This window comes from Podarcis vaucheri, assembly GCF_965113315.1.
Source record: "Podarcis vaucheri genome assembly, chromosome: W".
NCBI lineage: Eukaryota > Metazoa > Chordata > Lepidosauria > Squamata > Lacertidae > Podarcis > Podarcis vaucheri.
Genome location: NC_138757.1, coordinates 14,178,611 through 14,193,844, shown reverse-complemented (window position 1 = coordinate 14,193,844; position 15,234 = coordinate 14,178,611). Strand labels below are relative to the sequence as shown.

The following is a 15,234-nucleotide window of genomic DNA, read 5'->3' as shown; positions in this document are numbered from 1 at the left end:
AGGCACTCCTGTCTTTCGCTGCCTCCTGCAGTTTGGTCAAACTCATGCTGGTAGCTTCGAGAACAGTGTCCAACCATCTTGTCCTCTGTCGTCCCCTTCTCCTTGTGCCCTCCATCTTTCCCAACATCAGGGTCTTTTCCAGGGAGTCCTCTCTTCTCATGAGGTGGCCAAAGTATTGGAGCCTCAGCTTCATGATCTGTCCTTCCAGTGAGCACTCAGGGCTGATTTCCTTCAGAATGGTTAGGTTTTTTAATGGTTCAAGGGGTTGCTCGTGCATAAGCCGGTGCCCACACCTGGCTGGGTTGCCTGAGTGAACCTTTCCTGTCCGGACAGCCACTCACCCGTGGCTGTCTCAATCGCTGGCAGAATCCGTCAGTGGGCGTTTCTTAAGCTTCTTCCAGCAAAGAAGTTCTTTCACGCCCAGTCTCCTCCTACTTTCCCTGCGCGGAAGCCTTCTGCGCAAGGAAGGCGTAGGCAGCGGAGGACCCTTCCTCCCCCCGCTGGTCCCCGGCAAGGAGTCATGTGACTGCCTCTCTGATTCCCCCATCTGCCCCCCTTCTCCACTGGAGCTGAGCTGATTCCCTTCTCCAGAAGATGGGCTGCCTCTCCCAATCCCGGGACGCTCTCTGGGATCCCTCTGGAGCTCTCTCTCTCCCTCCGGCAAAGATGGCAGTTCCCTGACATCCACCTCCTCCTCAGGACCCCTCCCACCCCCGGCACCATTTTCCGACACAACCTCCTCTCTCTCCTTGGCCAACGATGCAGGGAACCCCCTGAAAGAGCTATCATCCTCTTCTGAGGATTCAAAACCAGCCTCCCATCCGCTGGGATCTCTTCCCAGTGGTTGAACTTCCCAGTCTGATTCTTCTCCCTCGGACACCTCCATTGACTTCCCTTCCGTCCCTGAGTTCCCTGATTTTCGCCTGAGCAAACTCATCGTGCCTGGTGAGCCCTGCCAGTTCCCGCTTCCCAAACAACGCTCCCCCACACACCCACCGATCCTCGGGGAACACGTGCCTGGTCTCTGAGGGGCCCTCTCCTTCCATGTACTCCGGTTTCCGGGAGAGAGCATCTGCCCTTACGTTTTCCTCTCCTGACACATATCGGATCTCGAAGAAAAACTTGGTGAACTCCTGGGACCATCTGATCTGTCTCTGGTTGAGCACTCGCACGGTCCGCCAGTATTCCAAGTTCTTGTGGTCAGTTCTGACCTGGATCTTGTGCCGCGCCCCTATCAACAGATGTCTCCATTGCCGAAATGCCGCATAGATGGCAAGCAGTTCGCAGTCATACACTGTGTAGTTTTGTTTTGACTTGCTCAGCTTCCTTGAGAAAAAGGCACACGGCATCCAGTTCTGCTTGTCCCCGGGCTGCAAAAGAACCGCTCCAATGGCGCGGTCGGACACGTCTGTCTCCAGCCTCATGGGCTTCTCCGGATCCACGTGCAGGAGCTGTTCTTCCGAGGCAAACGCCCTCTTCAGTTTTTCAAAGGATTGCTGCGCTCCCTCTGTCCACGCAAACTTCTTTTTGCTACTAAGACAATCTGTTATGGGCGCTGTCAAGTGAGCGAAGTTCCTTATGAACTTCCTATAGAAGTTGCTGAAGCCTAGGAACCTTTGCACATCCTTTCTGTTTTGGGGGGCCTTCCATTCCAGCACTGCCTTTACCTTGCCCGGATCCATGTCTAGCCCCTTGTCTGACAGCCTGTATCCCAGGAACTCGACCTCCCTGGCGTGGAATTGGCATTTTTCCAGCTTGACCCACAACTGATGCTTCTTCAATCTCTGTAGCAGCTCCCTGACGTCTCTGACGTGTTGCCTTTCATCATCCGAATAGATTAAGACGTCATCCAAAAAGGCTACGCAATTCTTGTACAGCAGGGGCCCCAACACATGGTGCATGAAGGCTTGAAAGCAGGCCGAGCCCGATTGTAATCCAAATGGCATCACTAAGTACTCAAAAGTCCCCAGGGGGGTGAACATGGTCGTTTTCCATTCGTCCCCCTCCCTTATCCTGATCAGATTGTATGCCCCCCTGAAGTCCAGCTTGGTAAAAATCTTTCCCTGCCTCACACGTGTCAAAATATCGTCAATCCTGGGCATTGGGAAAGTCACGGGTTCTGATACCAGATTCAGGGCCCTGTAATCCACGACTAATCTGGGCTGATTAGTCTCTTTCTTGTCCACAAAGAACACTGGACTGCCCCCACTGCCTTAGATTCCCTTATGAAACCTCTCTTCAGGTTCTTGTCAATAAACTGCCGCAGCTCCTGCATCTCCCGGTCGGACATGGCATACAGCTTACCCACTGGTAACTGAGCCCCTGGAAGCAGGTTGATTTGGCAGTCAAAGGGCCTGTGGGGGGGTAGTTTGTCTGCCTCCCTTTCACTGAAGACCTCCTTCAAATCAGCATATTGTGGTGGCACCTGCCCTTTTTGCTCCAGGGCCAACCCCGCCACCCTGGCTACAGTCATCCTTTGTTCCTTCCCTCCCAGACAGTGTTCTGAGCAGTAAGCTGACCCACAAGTGACCGACCGCTGATGCCACGACACCACCGGGTCATGTAGTGCCAGCCAGCTCATTCCCAGTATTATTGGGGGTCCTGCCAGCGTGGCCACGTGAAAGGCAATGGTTTCCGTGTGCCTAGCAACCCTCATTCGCATTGGCGGTGTCTGGTGTGTCACTTCCCCTCCCAGGAGCTCCCTGCCATCGATGGTGGTCACCTGCAAGGGAAAATCTAGTGGCAACAGGTGGAGTTGGTGCTCCAGAGCGAAGTCTCTGCTGAAGAAATTACACGAGCTGCCAGAATCTAGTCCCTCCACCTTGACTCCACGGTGCCCGTTTGGGAGTTCTAGCACCACCTCTATGGCTACCGCTGCCTTGGGGGGGGGTCAGGCTGGGGCACTTCTATTGGTTGCTGACCTGGCTGCTGGCCCCGCTGCTTGGCAGCCAGGCGTTGGCGTTTCCCTGCGACTGCCCCTCCTCCCCCTTCTCGTCGTGGCCTGCAGCCCCCATCATGCCTTGCCAGGCCTTTTGTTGAGGGCAGACCTTTGCAAAATGTCCCGGTCGCTGACAGAGGAAACACTTCTTGGTAGTTTTCCACTCCTTCCCCTCCCTTTTCCGCCCTTCACCGGCGTTTGAAACTTCGCGCGCGCGCGCGCTGCATCAATTTCCATCGGCTCTGCCGCCTGGGAAGGCTCCCTCGGCATTTCAGGAATGCGGTTGTCATGGAAACGTTCTGTCCTTATCTCCCGCTTCTCCTGAGCCCGCGCTTCCTGGCGTACCTCGATCGCAAGCACAGTCTTTGTGAGTTCATCCATCGACCGCAGGCGGGGCGCTCAGGACAATTCATCCTTCACTTCAGGGGACAACCCCCCCTCGAACAACATTTGCATAGGTTCAGAGCCGAGATCCCACCCGAGCTTGTGGACTAACATCGCGAATCGCGACCAGTAGTTTCTGACGGACAGGCTCCCCTGCTTGCACCCCATCAGCTCCCGGCGTGTCACGCTTTGCTCAACCTCGCTGGAGTACATCGCGTCCATCGCCTGATAGAATTTCTTGAGATCTTTCAATGCATCATTCTGCGTCGCCATTAGCAGCCTGATTCATTCATGCGCCCCATCCTGCAGATATCCCACAATGTAAGCCACCCTCTCCCCGTCATTGGCAAAGTCACCTTTCTGCAGTTCCAAAGCGTACTGGATTTCCGTTCGGAATGCACTGTAGTCCTGGGGCTTTCCACCAAATTTGTGTACCAGCCCCTGAACCTTCCTCCCTATTGGGGTGGCTCTGACCTGTGCATCCTGAGCAGCCGTGCCGTCAGGGTAGCAACATGCGCCTCCAGGTCTCGGTTCCTCTCTACCAGACCTCGCATCAAGGCTTCTTGCTCTGTTCCTCCAGCCGGCTCTGTTTGGCTCATCGTGCTGCCTCTCTGGTACTGCGAACAAGCAACGTCAAGGACTGACGGATTGCTGTAATGGTTCAAGGGGTTGCTCGTGCGTAAGCCGGTGCCAACACCTGGCTGGGTTGCCTAAGTGAACCTTTTCTGTCCGGACAGCCACTCACCCGTGGCTGTCTCAATCGCTGGCAGAATCCGTCAGTGGGCGTTTCTTAAACTTCTTCCAGCAAAGAAGTTCTTTCACGCCCAGTCTCCTCCTACTCTCCCTGCGCGGAAGCCTTCTGCGCAAGGAAGGCGTAGGCAGCGGAGGACCCTTCCTCCCCCCGCTGGTCCCCGGCAAGGAGTCATGTGACTCCCTCTCAGATTCCCCCATCTGCCCCTCTTCTCCACTGGATCTGAGCTGATTCCCTTCTCCAGAAGATGGGCTGCCTCTCCCAATCCCGAGACGCTCTCTGGGATCCCTCTGGCGCTCTCTCTCTCCCTCCGGCACAGACGGCAGTTCCCTGACAGGTTTGAGTATGTTATATTTATATAAAATGGAAACTTAATAAAAATGATTAGAAGGAAAAAAGAAATTTTGAATTTGCGAATAATCCAGGCAGACTTTTGGCCTGGCAATTAAAAAAGAAACAGGACGAAAGAATTATTAATAAAATTAAAATTGATGAGATGTGGATCCAAGACCCGAAGGAAATTAGTAGGCACTTTGCCAATTTTTATAAAAAAAGTTATATAAAGGACCAGAGAAAATTGAAAAAATGACCTATTATTTGAATAAAAGCAAATTACCCATAATCCCCAAGAAGAAAATCTCTACATTGAATTCCCCAATAACTGCTCTGGAGGTGCAGCAAGCAATCCAAAGATCAACTATCTATTATTAAAAAAATTAGAGGAATCACTATTCTTACCTATGAAAGACATAATGAATGATATTTTCATAAACGGAATGCTACCGAACTCGTGGAAAGAAAGTTTTATCATCCTCATCCACAAACAAGGAACTGATCCCTCAAATTATAGACCTAATGCCTTGTTAAATAATGATTATAAGATTTTTGCTGACATCATTGCAAACAGGCTAAAAACAGTTCTGAAAGAAATAATACACAAAGATCAAACTGGGTTCCTTCCAGGACGTTATATGCAAACCAATCTCAGATGTGTGATCAATGCTTTAGAATACAGTACCTTGTTTATAAAATTGATAAACCTGCTGCTATTATGCTGGTCGATGCCAAAAAGGCATTTGACTATGTTTCTTGGAAGTTTATGAAAAATTTAATACAAGAAATCGAACTTGGCAGCAAAGGAATAAATGTCATTTATAAATGTAATTTATTTGGAACCATTGGCTAAAATAATGATCAATGGTAAAATCACGGACGAGTGTAAAATAAGTAAGGGAACTCTGCAAGGATGTCCATTGTCACCACTGATATTTATCCTAGTGATGGAGGTTCTGAATATTCCGATACGAGAAGAGCAGCTTGTTAAAGGTATTACACTGGGGAATAAAGCATACAAACTAAAGGCTTTTGCTGACAACCTACTTATTATGACTGAAAATCCTAAAGAAAGCTTGACAAGAGTGTTAGAACTGATTAAGAATTTCAGACAAGTGGCAGGATTTAAATTGAATACCATTAAAACAAAACTGTTGGTTAAAAATGTACAAACACAGGAAAAAGAAGACTTAGAAAAAACATTGGGCCTGAAGATATGCAATAAAGCAAAGTATTTAGGTATTTGGATTGCCCCCAAAAATATAAATTTATTCCAGGACAATTATATGAAAACTTGGTCAGAGATCAAAAGGAATCTTGAGATTTGGAGCAGGTTGAAACTTTCATTTCTGGGTAGGATTTCCGTTATAAAGATGAATGTGCACCCCAAACTAATATTTTTATTCCAAATGATTCTGATACTGGGTGGAGCAGACTGTCTCAAGAATTGGCAAAAACAGATTTCTAAATTTTTATGGCAAGGGAAAAGACCCAGAATTAAACATTTAATTCTAATTGATATAAAAGACAGAGGAGGCTTCTCCCTGCTCGACCTGAAATTATATTATGTAGCAGCCTGCTTTACCTGGTTAAAGGAGTGGTGTACGTTGCAAGACCTGGACCTCTTAGACCTGGAGGGTTTTGATAATTGATGGGGATGGCATACTTGGCGTATGGGAAAGCTAAAGTTCATTTTTTTAAAAATCGAATCATATTGACAGGAAATCGTTATTTACTGTCTGGGAGAAATATAAGAACTTGTTAGAGCCCAAAGTCCCCTGGTGGATCTCACTAATAGAGGTGTGTGCAGTGAAGAGAAAAAATACCCAGGGAGCTTGGCCAACATATAAAGTACTCATAAAGGAAGAAGATAACCAATTGAAGCTAAAACATTTCGAGGAAATAAGGGAATACATATCTGATTGGTTTCAATACCACCAATTATTTGAGACATTTAAAACCGGTAAACTGAAGGGTTTTGCCACAGAGATTTCCAGATTTGAATCTGATTTGGTGAATTCCAAAATTAAAACACTTTTGAAAGTATACCAACTCCTCCTTGACTGGGAAGTTGAGGAGGAGGTCACAGTGGCTATGGTTATCGCAAGACTTTGGGTACACAATAATCATGACCCAATGGGAAAATTTGTGAAAAACAAATTGGAAATTCACAGCTTACTACTCTTTGAGAGAGAATTTCCTAAAAATGAAACACCGATGGTATTTAACCCCTTGGAAACATTCCAAGATGTATAAAAGTGTCCCAAGCAACTGCTGGAGGTGTAAAGAAAAGTCAGGTACTCTTGTTTCATATGTGGTGGCAGTGCAAGGAAATTAAGGTGTTTTGGGAGGATATCCATTTAGAATTGGAAAAAAATGTTTAAAATATCCTTTAATAAAAAACCAGAAGCCAGCCTTTTGGGAATTACAGATTTGGACATTCCCAAAAAGGTAAGAGGGCTTTTCTATATGCCACGGTCACAGCAAGAGTTCTTATTGCGGCAAACTGGAAGAGTGATAAATTTCCTTCAAGGTTTGAATGGATTTAGAAACTGGCTGAATTTGTGGAATTAGATAGCTTGTTTGATAAAATACAAACCAAACCAAACAAGGTATTTGTTTCAAAATAGGAAGTCTTTAAAATCTATTTGAAAAATAATTATTGTAGTTTAAACTCTGTCACAGCATTTGAATAATATCAGTAGCAGTTTCAAGTATGATGTATGACCTAAGATAGATTAAAATTTAATAAATTTTAATAATATCTTGTTCTGTTTCGGCAGCAAGCCAATGGTGAGTAACTGAAGTAAGGAGTGGACTGTAGAAAAAGACCATTTTTATTTTACTGTTTTGAGACTATTATTTGATATATATATATATATATATATATATATATATATATATATATATATATGCTTTCGTAGATTTTCACGGGTACAGGAATGCAGGTTTTGGTGTCTTCGGGTGTCTTCCCGTGTAAGAGTCGGGGTGTCTGTGCGACGTTTCGACGAGGTCTCACTCGTCATCTTCAGGCTGGTGCTTTCGGCTTCTTGTTACTGGAACAGAGCAGAGTCTGGTGTTTGAGTTCCTATAAATACTGTTGAGGGGTGTGGTGTATAGCCTCCAACGTTCTGGGCAGAGAGGAAGTTCCTAGATTAGTGTGCCTTTTCTTCTTTTGTTCCTTAATTACTTGAGGGATATCTTGGGTGATTTCATGAGTGATATTCTGAATACCACTGGGTGGGTCATTAAGTGACCCACCCAGTGGTATTCAGAATATCACTCATGAAATCACCCAAGATATCCCTCAAGTAATTAAGGAACAAAAGAAGAAAAGGCACACTAATCTAGGAACTTCCTCTCTGCCCAGAACGTTGGAGGCTATACACCACACCCCTCAACAGTATTTATAGGAACTCAAACAGCAGACTCTGCTCTGTTCCAGTAACAAGAAGCCGAAAGCACCAGCCTGAAGATGACGAGTGAGACCTCGTCGAAACGTCGCACAGACACCCCGACTCTTACACGGGAAGACACCCGAAGACACCAAAACCTGCATATATATATATATATATATCTTTTTGCTTTGTGTTGATGCATATGGATATTTGTCTTTTTGTAGGTGTGTTAAAGTGAATAAAAAACAAAAAAACAAAAGCATGATTCCCCTCTTTATTTTGCCTTAAAAAAAATAAAGTTGAAAAACTGAAAGGTGGCAGTATGAAGAAACCTATATGTAAAGTTGCTATTCATAATACATTTATTTATTTGTGGGCATGTACAGAATGACATGTTTTGTATTTAAAATGTTGGGTTATATTGTGGAAAGAACAGGGTGGGGGACCTTTTCAGATCATTGTCAAAGTAACTAGTGTTTGGTGATTGGTTTACCCAAGGTTGTGTGTTCTGCATTTGTGCCCTAAAAACCAGAGATGAGGAAGCTGTGATCCTCCAGATGTAGTCCCCTGGCCATTGGTCATATTGGGCTGATGGGAATTGGGAATCCATCATCATTTGGAGGCCCACAGGTTCTCCATCCCTGATATAAGCCCTGAAGAAGCTGGAATGGGAGGTGAAATCAGCAAAGCCAGAGTCAGATTTTTCTTTAAAAAAAAATATTCAAAGGCATAATCCAAAATTCTCCACTTGGGCAGGAGTGGAGGAGTGTGCCAGAGTCCTATTAATTTTAAAAGAGCTATAGCACTGACATAATGCGCCCACTGAAATCAGTGGGCCTTAAATATGTTCAACTGTGCCACAACAGCTGTGATTTTTAACCTACAAGTCTATAAAGATAGCTCTGATGCCACATTTTTGTGGGAGGGGGTTGAGGGAGTATGTCACACCTCTGTATTATCAGGATTATGCAAAGATAGACAAGCTTGTTTTAATTTTTGTATTTCATATTCTAGAGGACAGGAAGCCCAGTGTCCTCCAGATGTTGTTGAACTTCAGTTCCCATGAGTTCTAGCCAGCATGTTTAACAGGTGATGAGAGTTGTAGACCTGCAACATCAGATGCAAAGCCACAGGTTCTCTACCGTCATAAGATCTAGGATCTGTAATTCTTTGGCATGGAATTTATTTGTGTGTGTGTGTGTGTTGCAGAACTTGCAGGATTTTGGGTTTTACCTTGAAGTGGTTAGGTTTCTGCTTTCCAAAACTGATGAAGTCATTGAATAAATTAAGGCATTTTCCATCACCTTTTGACACTAACATGAAATCCAGAGGAGTGGTTTTCTTCTACTGCTATTGATCAGTGAAGTACTAAAAAAAAAACACCTCTGGGGGCTGATTCTCTTGTTTCTTATATGTAGCCTCCCAATACTCATTTTCTTCTTCTGCATCTTTTGTGTACATGTGCTTGTATATCATGTGGAGAGCAACAAGTAAAAGGTTCTTCCTTGCTACAGCAGCATGTGGTGTGTATGTGCGTGTGAGAAATTTTAATTTCCCTTTTTTCTCACTCCAAAACTAGGCTTTGTGGAAAAGGCCCTTCCCTTCCAGCAGCACAAGCCCTTAAGGAACATGTAGGCTTGTTAAGGATCTAAGAAACTACTACCTCTTCCAACCCTCTATCCCAGGGTTTCCCAAACTTGGGTCTCCAGCTGCTTTTGGACTACAATTCCTGTCATCCCAGACTACTGGTCCTACTAACTTCCATAGCCAGGAACAATAAGCTGGTTTACTAATAAGCCCGCATAACTTTTGTATATGCATAAAAATAATTTTAGCTTATGCACAAAGATCACTGCAGGTGCTATCCAAGAAGAGGCATCCATCCCACCCCCAATGATAGTTGAGGGAAAGTGGAACGCCTTTTCTGATATTTGTACCAAGAGATTAAATCTACTGCCCAATTTAGTCAGAAGAACCATTTCAAACATAGAATTGTAGAGTTCGAAGGGACCCCCTGGGTCATCTAGTCCAAAATCTAGTTCCCACTGCACACATGCATACACAGTTTTGCTTGTCAGTTGCCAATGTAAAAAGTTACTGCAGCATTTACAGAGGAAGCTGGGAAATGTACAGCCCTAAGGAACTGCTGAAGGTGGCATAGAATGCGTTCAGCAATTAAGAACCAGGTGCATGGAAGGAGTACTCCAGTGACCATTAATGAACTGCAACAGGGGACAACCACCCTACTTAACCTTGTATCTGGTTAAGAAGCAAGAGACACTTACTAAAGCCTTATAGAGCTCATTGGATTTTTCACTTTTGTTTGCTCAGTAGCATGCAGGGCACCACTTGTGAGAGGAGTGTCATGAATTTCGCTCGTAAGATACCATGTAAGGCAGAGATCCTGTTGGATCTCTATTCTTGGGTTTGTGTGCTGCAACCACCTTCTTCAGATCCCACCAGATTTTTTCTATGGGGTTCAAGTCAGGTGACTGTGATGGCCACTATAGAACCTTCCAGGACTACTTCTGCAACCCACCCTTGGTGAAATTTGAGGTATGCTTGGGAACACTGTCTTGTTGGAAAATCCAAAGACGCCTAAACTTCAGCTTACTCACAGATGGCATGACGTTTCTGTGGGAATGTTGTGGACAGTAGGAGAGGATATATTGATTAAATATTATCCTTCCTCAATCATGCTAGTGAGTGAGATAGAGATAGATAGATAGATATCTCAGAGCTCATTCGCCTTCACACGGCAGAAAGCTAGTTTGCAGATTCATTTGAATCTAGTTAAGCAATCCAATTTGGCATGCCCAGATTGGAGTATATTCCTGGTAAGACCCCTTTGTTCCCTCTTAAAAAGAAATAAAAGACACAAATCTTTTCCTTATGAGTAATGAAGTTTACTCACGTTCAGTTCACAGTATGATCCCTGAAGGCAGCCTTTAGCTTGTAGTTACAGATACAGTGTGGCTTACATCCTTGTAAGGATGGGCCGATGTGCTGCTGGCACAGAGCCAGCAGACAGCATCAGGAGCAGTGGCCAAAATGGAAGAGAGTGGCAAAAGAGAGGATGGATGGCTGCATGACTGGCCCCTTTGTAGAGTCTGCAAGGGTCACATCCACCTACCTGGTCACATGCAGGTGGAAGGATATTCCAGACCAGGTGTAACAAGAAATTCTACCTTGGCTGGAAAAACACCCCCTGTCTGTGTCCACTCTAGGGAAACAAGGAATGTTGTATTTGACTGCTCCAATGGATCACACACACACCCGTTTCCTCCTAGGCTATTCCGATACTTCAGTGAATCCATCCTGTCTTCCACACGCTGCAAGTTTCCAGTGCCAGAGGATGGAAAGCAGCCCCAGAGCATCATCGAGTCACCACCATGCTTCACTGTAGGCAGAGTGTTCTTTTCAGCGTATGCTTCATTCCTCTTCCTCCAGACATAGTGCTGATCCATGGGGACAAAAAGTTCCAATTTTGTTTCGTTGCTCCACAGAATAGAATCCTAAAACTTTAGTGGCTTATGTATATGATTTTGAACATATTGGAGCCAACCTTTCTTGTGCTTTTTGGTCAGTATTGTGTACATCTTGGGAGTCCTGCATTTACTATGAGCTTTACTGTGCTCACTGAAACCTCAGTGCCTGCTGCCACCAAGTCTTGCTGCAGCTCTTTTGCAGTCACTGAGGCTTTTTTCCAGCCTACCATCTCAGAAATCTGGTTGCTGTCGCAGATAGCTTCCTTTTTCTGCCCCATCCAAGTAGTGTGACCACTGTTCCTTTAAATTTGAACCTCCAAACTATGCTTCCAACAGTGTCTCTAGGAACATTCAGCACCTTCACTATCGTTTTGTATCCTGCTCTTTGTTTGTGAAGGTCAATGATCTCTTCTCTGACCTTCTTGGACCATTCTCTTGACTTAACCATATTCATAGCTGGCAATGTTTCCCTTTTTTAAAGGGAAATTCCCTTATTCCGAATAGAATTCCTCACAAGAAAAGGGAAAAGTTGACAGCTATGGCCATATTTCTAACTTGCAGCCAAATTTGACACTCCACAACCCCCTAGCCAGCTCTGGTATTTCATGTGTTGCAGCTCAAGCACACCTGGTGCAACTAATAAAGCCCTTAATTAGTTGCATCAGGTGTGCTTGAGACAACACCTGTTGTATTCGTGCTGTTGTGAGGGATTCTATTTAGGGGATTCAATAATAGTGAGGCTGGAGAAGCCCATATAACAGGCATAGGCAAATTCAGCCCTCCAGATGTTTTGGGACTACAATTCTCATCATCCCTGACCACTGGTCCTGTTAGCTAGGGATGATGGGAGTTGTAGTCCCAAAACATCTGGAGGGCCGAGTTTGCCTATGCCTGCCATATAAGTTGCAATTTCAGCTGAATTTGAGGAAACCACTTGAAGCATCCGTTGTGTTGAGCTACTTCAATTGCTTTTGTTTGATTTGCTCATATCAAAATTTACAGACTTTCAGCTGTTTGCAAATAAACCTGATTTGCAATGGGGGTTGAATAATTTCAATTGCATATGGAAGGTAAGCTGCTTCAGACTGTTTCTATAATATAAGCTCCCCAAGCAGGTGAAGCCAGCTTGAAGAAGGGCAACTAGCAGCAGCATTATTATTTCCAGAACATTTACCAGAATAAAAATAGTGATAGGTATTTTGCCGCCTTCAACAATAAGCACTTTAAGATTATACATTTATTTACAAGTAATTGTAAAATGTTTTGTACGTGGGTTAATTGTGTGAAGTTGAATTAATATATACACAGAAGACACTGGAAGAGCAGACAAACACATTGATCAGTCTCCTCCGACACCGCTGCTTAAAGTATCTAAAATGTAGAAACTGAGCTTACAAAACTGCTTTTCCAAAGGTTGTACAACTTGATAAGGGAGGTGAGAGATTGAAAAATGCAGTAATAGCACTTGTGACCTCCTTACTGTGTTTTTTTTAAAACAGAAAGCAAAGCAGTAGCATCTTATTTTCTCTAGTAAGAGACAGAAGGATTAGTTATACAGGTGAAACTCGGAAAATTATAATATCGTGGAAAAGTTCTTTTATTTCAGTAATTCAACTTAAAAGGTGAAACTAATATATGAGATAGACTCATGACATGCAAAGTGAGATATGTCAAGCCTTTATTTGTTATAATTGTGACATTATGGCGTACAGCTGATGAAAACCTCAAATTAACCATCTCAGAAAATTAGATTATTAAATGAAATCAGCAAAACAAGGATTGCAAATAGAGCAATATTGGACGTCTGAGAAGTAGAAGCATGCATATGTACTCAATACTTGGTTTGGGCCCCTTTTGCATCAATTACTGCCTCAATGCGGCGTGGCATGGATGCTATCAGCCTGTGGCACTGCTGAGGTGTTATGGAAGACCAGGATGCTTCAATAGCAGCCTTCAGCTCTTCTGCATTGCTAGGTCTCATGTCTCTCATCTTTCTCTGTGGTACCTCTGGTTACATACTGGTTACATACTTAATTCATTCCGGAGGTCTGTTCTTAAACTGAAACTGTTCTTAACCTGAAGCATCACTTTAGCTAATGGGGCCTCCCACTGCTGCCATGCTGCCGTCGCACGATTTCTGTTCTCATCCTGAAGCAAAGTTCTTAACCTGAGGTACTATTTCAGGGTTAGCAGAGTCTGTAACCTGAAGCGTATGTAACCCGAGGTACCACTGTATTAGTTTCACCTTTTAAGTTGGATTACTGATATTATATTTTCCGAGTTTCACCTGTAGAAAGGGAAACAAGCACTTTGATTTTTCTCTCATTCTTTGCGCGCCACAAAGTTATTGTCAACCCCTGTCCCATAGCAATCTTCAAAAAGCCTTGAAAACTACTAAGCAGTTTGGATATTCTTAAAAGAAAGGATACCTAGCACTTCCTTAGATATGTTACCACACTACAATGATAAATCACTTTGCACATGACCCACAGAGCAAACTGTAACCTCCTTCCCTCACCTCTGATGAGCTTAAAATAGCCCATTTTGCAATTTGAAATGCTTTCATCACATTGCTGAACAGAAAAAAGGAAGAATGAGAAAAGTTAGTTCTTCACACAGTACTTACAGATGCATTGAAGTTGATACAAGCAGTTAAATGACCAGCCTAGACAGATCAGCACTTGAGTCACAGTTAAAAATGTATATTGTAGATAAACATTCTTTTTAAAAAATCTAGCTACATTGTGTATAACACAATTACAATTAAATATTAGTGTAGAATAGAGCAGGCATGTCCAACAGGTAGATGGTGGGGTGTTCCTGGCAGATCTCTGGCCCCTCAGCGATCTCCTTAAAAAGAAGCAAAAAAAGCAAAAAAACCAACAACCACAACTTTGGCTTCCTGAAAAAAGTTCAACAATTATGGGTAGATAACTGCTAGTCTTTTTACGACAATGAGTAGATCACTGACAGATTTTTTATAATGTGAGCAGATTGCAGTCTATTGGGAGTTGGATGTCCCTGTACTAGAGAAATGCACAATACTGCCCTAATATGAGGTGGTAGATCACAGAAAGTGGAATTCAGCCTTATTAAGTCTTTTACAAGTAACCCAAGTACAGTACATTTGACCTCATGGGGGAGGGGTTGCTTTCTGTTGTCCAAGGAGAAAGAAGCTTCAGTAAGGTTGAGTGGCAACAGCACAACAGCTATTTGCTTTTTAAAGTAAATGCAGTGATGCTAGGAAAACAACTCAGACACTTCATACATACGCATCATCCAGGGTCAACAGTCACGCCAACTCTGCTCTACTATTGCAGAAACACGTTTTTCATATTCCCGCTTATTCTCTTGGTATAGCTGAGCTGCCTGGCTGTTTGCAGGACTGTTTGGATTAGGCTCATCCAGTAAAGACTGTTTTGAGAAGAAAAAGATGGATCAGGCTTCATAATGAGGTTTCAAACAAAGCAAGCAAAATGGCTAATTCAACATATCAAAACTTGACAGATGTACCATGTATATTAGGAACGTTTCTTGGATATTTCAGGTCCCCTGCTTAGCCTGCACCTATCCCATTGTTTTTAACACAATGACATGCACTCTCCACATGTACAAGTTACACAATTAACAATTATCTTTGTTCCAACAGCAAAGCTTAATGTGTGCAATGAGCCACTCCTTTAAGCCTACATAACTATGCTCAGAATCAGTTCTGATGGGAGAACAGTCCATTAGAGAACCGTCCAAGGCTTTTGGCCTTGTGAACACCCTACCAGCAGACATCTTGCATGGGCTTCAAGCGACAGTTTGAAGGTGGATGACTTCTGAACATTTTCAAAAGTGCAAAAAGGAAGGGGAGGAGAAAGCACACTCCCAAGACTGTAAGAATATGCTTCTGCTACACCAAATACGCAAAAGGTAATCATCACCACTAGAAAAATG

General features: G+C 44.0%; 2 protein-coding genes and 1 long non-coding RNA gene across 6 annotated transcripts in view; 1 reads left to right on the top strand and 2 right to left on the bottom strand.

The window, feature by feature from the left end:
* Positions 1–5,200, top strand: part of LOC309523298 (NF-kappa-B-repressing factor-like) — a 63,547-nt gene extending 58,347 nt beyond the window's left edge. The window contains exon 4 of the mRNA XM_082207086.1: positions 4,411–5,200. The gene's annotated coding sequence lies outside the window, so the exon portion shown is untranslated. The remainder of the gene's footprint in view (positions 1–4,410) is intronic.
* The window catches only part of LOC309523321 (ubiquitin-conjugating enzyme E2 A), a 33,871-nt gene that overhangs the window by 6,995 nt on the left and 11,642 nt on the right, over positions 1–15,234 (bottom strand). For 2 of the 4 annotated variants that reach the window (XM_082207126.1, XM_082207127.1), the window contains exon 6: positions 13,979–14,706. In XM_082207126.1, coding sequence (XP_082063252.1) covers positions 14,578–14,706 — 129 coding nt within the window. In that variant the 3' untranslated portion in view covers positions 13,979–14,577. Of the gene's footprint in view, positions 1–13,978; positions 14,707–15,234 lie in introns of those variants that run through there. The other 2 variants (XM_082207124.1, XM_082207125.1) reach the window with 2 other exon arrangements.
* The window catches only part of LOC309523345, a 72,235-nt gene continuing 69,515 nt past the window's right edge, over positions 12,515–15,234 (bottom strand). The window contains exon 2 of the long non-coding RNA XR_014215315.1: positions 12,515–13,537. This is a non-coding gene — a long non-coding RNA (uncharacterized lncRNA). The remainder of the gene's footprint in view (positions 13,538–15,234) is intronic.